At 42.7% G+C, this 6,000-nt stretch overlaps 1 protein-coding gene across 2 annotated transcripts in view; it reads right to left on the bottom strand.

Annotated features, from left to right (window-relative positions):
* carmil1 (capping protein regulator and myosin 1 linker 1) overlaps nucleotides 1–3,754 on the bottom strand; it is a 30,996-nt gene extending 27,242 nt beyond the window's left edge. For both annotated transcript variants that reach the window (XM_084563033.1, XM_084563032.1), the window contains exon 1: nucleotides 3,203–3,754. In XM_084563033.1, the coding sequence (XP_084419159.1) occupies nucleotides 3,203–3,242 (40 nt within the window). In that variant the 5' untranslated portion in view covers nucleotides 3,243–3,754. The remainder of the gene's footprint in view (nucleotides 1–3,202) is intronic.
* Between the last annotated feature and the right edge of the window lie 2,246 nt (nucleotides 3,755–6,000).

A 6,000-nucleotide genomic window follows, 5' to 3' on the forward strand; every position in this document is an offset into this window, starting at 1 on the left:
CAGGGGTGAAATCTTTTCATTTAATCCAAAATGAAAACATTAAACACGGTGTATTTCTTCGCATATTTAAGATCCCCCTGTATTCCTGTAGCTCTGTGTTAATTCTGGGTTAAAGGTCTAGAGAGGGGGAGGGTATTAATTCTGGTGGGAAAATCCGGGCATAGATGGAGAAAGAGGGGAAGGGTGAAGAAGTGAGAGTCATGACGATTAAGCAACAGAACAGAAAGAAAAAGAGAGACAGATACAGACGAAGGAGAAGGTGAAATATGGGTGAGATGGGGGAGAAAAGAGAGAGAGGGTATTAATGAGAGAGAGAGAGCGAGGGTCCGCCTTCATGACTTCATGTCCTCCTCCTCCTCCTCCTCTTCCTCCTCCTCTCTGCGTCCAGACACATGATGAGGTCATGAGGAAGATCAAAACATTACAGCATGAAGCAGCATGGAGGCTGATCAGAAACACATGTGCTTCTCCCCAACTCATAGAAACACCAAGCTCCTCCCAGCAGACTAATCAGTTCATAGAAACAACCTGCGATATCTTTACGTCCGCTGCTCTCACTCTCTTCGTCCACATTAAAGTAAACTTGCATTAAAGGTTGAGGGAGTTTGTAGGAATTCAGGGGGATCTGTTGGTCAAATAATCAAGTGTTCATCAGTGTATAATCACCTGAAAATGAAAGATAAGAGGGAGTTTTTACAGTAGCCTAGAAGGGACAAACCAAATAGTTACTCTAGATAGGCCTTTGTGTGATTTTAGTGACCACTGCTGAGCCAGACTCATATCTAATCAGAAATGGAAACGAGTCTATTTACTCTCCGTATAGATTTCATTACGGGGCGTGTTTCAACTGATACAGAGAAGAAAATACTTCCGCATGCAATTGGATAGACGTGTATGACTATGTAGCATAAAGACCGCTCCAAAACAATCTGATTGGTGGTCCGGCAGATCTTTGCAGGAGCATAAGCAGTTCACAACGGAGAGACTCCAACACCAGCTTTCTAAAACAAAAACTTATGATTGTGGAAGATGGTCTGGGTTCCAGGCTGGGCCACTGGAGGTTCTCATGTAGATGCCACCAAATCTTAAAACGGGTCCTTTAAATATTTAAGAAACCTGTTCAGGAGGAGTTCCTATTTAAACCAAAACGCCAAAAAATTAAAAATAAAACTCAGCTGCTGTAAAGAAGAGCTAAAACTATTAACATTTCTCACAATTCATTTAAAACCAAAACCATTAAATATACCCTGCATCAAAACTTAAGATTAGCCTCTTTTCTTCGCGCTGAGCAACAGCTGGTTCACTTCGGGTGATTTTCAGTGCATTGATCATTATGTTCATTTTACAGACTACAAGATTAATGAAGACGATGATCAGCAGCTCAGTCTAGGATGAAATAATGAGAAGCTTGTGATAGGTATTACACGGGATGTGACTCTTATTGGTTGAACAAACAGTTCATTTACTGAACGGAGGGAACGACTGATGAGTAGCTGCGACTCTTTCCTAAACACCGGAGAAGACATAAATCATTATGAATTTTCACAACTCTTCCTTTGGCGTTCAAACACACTCCATCCTCTCCTCTCATTAGATTAGCCCAGACGGCCACGGTACGCTCTTTTGATTTAGTTTTAAACTAACGTTGATGAGCAGCACCAGGTCATTCTGTCCTATTAAAACCAAGAGCAGGGCTGGCAACAAGAAGGCCATTCATCAGTTCTTCCAGAGACATACAGCACCGTGGGACTGGGCTGCAGACACTGTTATAACGGAGAGAGCACGGGGCTGTGAGTCAGCTTCACCAACTAGCGCTGGGTTAGCTTTGAATGCTAACGACAGCAGAAAGGCCTCATACTGTATATTTATCTGGACCCAGAGCCTGAAACTATAAGAGCAAACATGAAGTGCCCCGTTCAGACCTCACATTAACATCTGTCCTGGGGAATCAGATCAGCGTAAAGCACAGGTGTGAACACATCCAGGATGCATTGATATCATATTTGATAGATCGGATCTCAGACCACATTCGGAGGTGGTTGACTTGATGATTGAATATGAGGATGCTGTGTTGAATTTTTATTTTTTTTTGCACAGGCAGTGTATTTTAATACCAGGTGTGAATACAGGTGCCTAAAGCTAGTTCCTTCTGATTTGATTGCCCAATAAATTTATAGGGGAAACTTGAGAGAGGAACACACGGCTGCTAACATGCTATACAGTAGTAGAACACGAATGCTCGGTCCCTGAGCAGCCTCGGCCTGCAGCAGAATAACTAAGACATGGTTCAGGGTCTCCTAAGCAGGCCTAACTAGAAGCTTTAAAAAAAAGAGAGACTTCCATTATTACTTTTAATCCCTACGCAGGACAATTAGCCTCCACTCATGTTGATTCTCAGATAAGAAGACACCGGGCATTGCTCCAGACTTTCAGAGTTCAGTAACACCGGCGTCCAAAACACAATGCAGGTCAAACTCCACTCTTTCTGTGACGTGTCCCGTTTAAAGCCTGAACTCCGCTCTCCAGCTAAACTGCAGTGATTCATGGGTTCATCTATTTTTTTTTTTTCTGACAGTTGGTCCATCTGGGCAGTCTGTGCTGATAATATCTCACAATCCAAAGGAATTTCACAGGACACCCCCCCCCTCCCCTTCAGATAAGGAAGTGGAAGAGGAGAAACTCTCAGGTAGCCAGCCGAGCCCTCAGGCCATAAAAACAAACCAGAGAAACTTTTTACTTAGACCCAACAAAAGTTGAGAAAAGAGAAATGAGATGAATTTAAGTAAAAACTCAACAATAAATATGCTCCCATATATTATAGTGTGTCTAGGATTCAGTTTTTATAATAAGATTTGATATAGTTCTTGAGCATTTCTACAAAATATACAAAAGACAATTTAAACACTGCTTTGATTTGTCATGATTTAAATCATAAATACAAATTAAATATGAAACCTTAGCTTCTAAATGTTTATCCTGTTAATCCCAAAGTGACTTGTAGTGATTTAATTATGGTGTTGGAAGCATATGTATGTCCTGATAGCTCTGTAGTATCTCTGATGATTTTTAAAACAGATTTTGCATCTAAAGGAAGTCAGTGTCACCTGGTCAAACTTTAAGTAACTTTTACTCTGAAGGGAACAACAGCAGCAGCAGCAGCAGCAGCTCCGTGGATGAGTCAGTGAAGTGGGCTCAGTCTTACCGAGCAGCTCGTTGGGAAGATCCGTTTTTTCCTCCGACATTTCTTCAGCCGAGGTAAACACCGAAGAGGAGAGTCCGGCGGAGACGAGGGCGAGGAGAAAACAGCCGAAACCAGAGCAGAGGAGCGGCTAGAGGAAGAGCTCGGACCGGGGGGCGGCGGCGGCGGCGGCGTTGGCGGGGAGCGCAGCGACCGACTCAAAAGGTGTAGTCCCGTTTTTCTTTTCGGTTACCTGTCGACACCCCGCTTACCTAACTGTTTCACTGTCTGCATCCATTCCTGCAAACCGCTACACACACACACACCTCCACACACACACCTCCACACACACACATGCGCACTTTACTTCTGCATTCCAGCTCTTAGCGGAGACCGGGAGGGATACAACTTTGTTTAAAGGTGGTTTCATTTAATCCAAAGGTTACGGCAGACGGCGTGACAACAACTCAGCAGACACATTTCTTCAGAGGTCCCTCCTCTCCTGCACCGAGTCTCTGCATGTGGAGACAAAACGGGACAACTCTGACACCTAGCGGTCGTTTGCGCACATTGCACCGTATCATGATTTACCCCAACCAGGGCAACACACACTGTCATTCATTTATTCATTACATAGCTGCATATACACTCACCTGCCAGTGTATTAGGTACACTAGTGAATGCATCTTCTTGCGGTTGTTCTGCATCTTGTGTCTTTTATGCTGGTTTGTGGTAGTTATTTGCTCTTAGTGGTCATTCTGAGGCTTTTGATAGTTGAGTTGCATCTCTTTGTGGGTCACTGATTAACTTTTCAACAAGAAACCTGCACTTCAAGCAGGCTTAAAGGGCCTCTGTTCACATGTGATGTGTAATCCATCCATGCATATACAGTATGCCTTAAAATCACTTGTCTTCTTCTTCCAGTTCATCATTGAAAACACAGATGATCTTCTTGTTTTTCTCAGAGTCTTTTTCGTGTCTTTGTAGTAATTATTTGCTCTTAGTGTTCATTCAGAGTCATTTTCTTGTTGTCTTGTATCTCTTTGTTGTCTCTAATTGACCTTCTCTGGGGATGAATACTCTAGGCTCTGCACTATGTGACCTCTGACTTCATCTGTCCCTGGTCCTGCACCTTTTTTGATAAACAATTTTTGTCTGTTTCCACCAAAACATTCAAAGAACTTCTTAAATTCCTCTCGTAGTTAACGAGTGAACACCTGAATGATGTCTGCACCCCTTTTCCTGCTAGTTTTGAGTCCATTTGCATCAGTTTGAATCTCTATGGAGTAAATCTGTGTCTCTTTCTTATCTGCTGATGATCCATCAAGAAAACATTGAGCAAGGGAAACTTTATTTTTATTTTTCTACCTAGGGTCTAAGTTTTAGGGAAATGCAACAAAAAAGCTGCAAGCAGTGCAGGTTTGTGGATGTTTAAAGAGGTTTTGCACGTATGTTTGACGGCAGAGTAGAGCAGTGGCTAACGGGAAGGTTTCTGTGTGCAAGTTGTGCCTGCAGGTGTTTCAGCTTCTTCCCACTGTTCAAAGACACGTATGTTAGGTTAATTAGTGGCGTGTGAATAGTTGTCTGTGTTTCTGTGTTAGCTCCCTGAGGCCGAGAGTGATAAATGATGGATGGATGGATCATTGATGTTTAGGAAGACACTATTTGGTGAGAAACTGTGAATTGAAACTGTATTGAAGGAAGGAATGTGCTCTGTTAAATCCTTACTGTTTCTTCTCATATTAATGAATGAGAGCAGCTTCACATCTTTGTTCTAACTCTGGTACAAAGCGAGTCTGACAAGAGCAGATGCACGTTCTTCATGTGATTAGAGTTGATTTTCAAACTGAGGAAATGAGTTTTAAAAATAAAGCAAAACCATCCATAGCAGTTCAATAACTGAACTAAGTAGACGGTGGTGTGTTTCCTGACTTTAGGAGTTAGGGTTGAGCTTCTAAGTGCTAAATATGATCTTGTATTGATGATGGGAGAGTCTGACCACTGCACAAAGCCTTCTCCAGCACATCCCAAAGATTCTCAATGGGGTTCAGGTCTGGACTCTGTGGTGGCCAATCCATGTGTGAACATGATGTCTCATGCTCCCTGAACCACTCTTTCACAATCTGAGCCCCATGAATCCTGGCATTGTCATCTTGGAATATGATCCATTGATGGAATAACCTGGTCCTTCAGTATATTCAGGTAGTCAGCTGACCTCATTCTGTGGACACATAATGTTGCTGAACCTAGACCTGAGCAACTGCAGCAACCCCAGATCATAGCACTGCCCCCACAGGCTTGTACAGTAGACACTAGGCATGATGGGTGCATCACTTCATCTGCCTCTCTTCTTACCCTGATGCCCCCATCACTCTGGAACAGGGTAAATCTGGACTCATCAGACCACATGACCTTCTTCCATTGCTCCAGAGTCCAATCTTTATGCTCCCTAGCAAACTGAAGCCTTTTATTCCAGTTAGCCTCACTGATTAGTGGTTTTCTTAAGGCTACACAGCTGTTCAGTCCCAATCCCTTGAGTTCCCTTCACATTGTACGTGTGGAAATGTTCTTACTTTCACTATTAAACATAGCCCTGAGTTCTACTGTTGCTTTTCTTCCATTTGATTTCACCAAACGTTTAAGTGATCGCCCACTATCCTTCCAGTTTTTAATAATGCGCTGGACAGTTCCAGACCCAATTTTAGTAAAAATTAGTTTAAGAAATGAGAAGCTACTCATTGCATCAGTTGGTGTTAAATAACTTGTTGTCAGCTGAAGTTGTCAGTTATCCAATAGGAGGCTCCTGCCTATTTGCTTAGTTA

The sequence above is a fragment of the Chelon labrosus genome (genome assembly GCF_963514085.1).
Source record: "Chelon labrosus genome assembly, chromosome: 16".
NCBI lineage: Eukaryota > Metazoa > Chordata > Actinopteri > Mugiliformes > Mugilidae > Chelon > Chelon labrosus.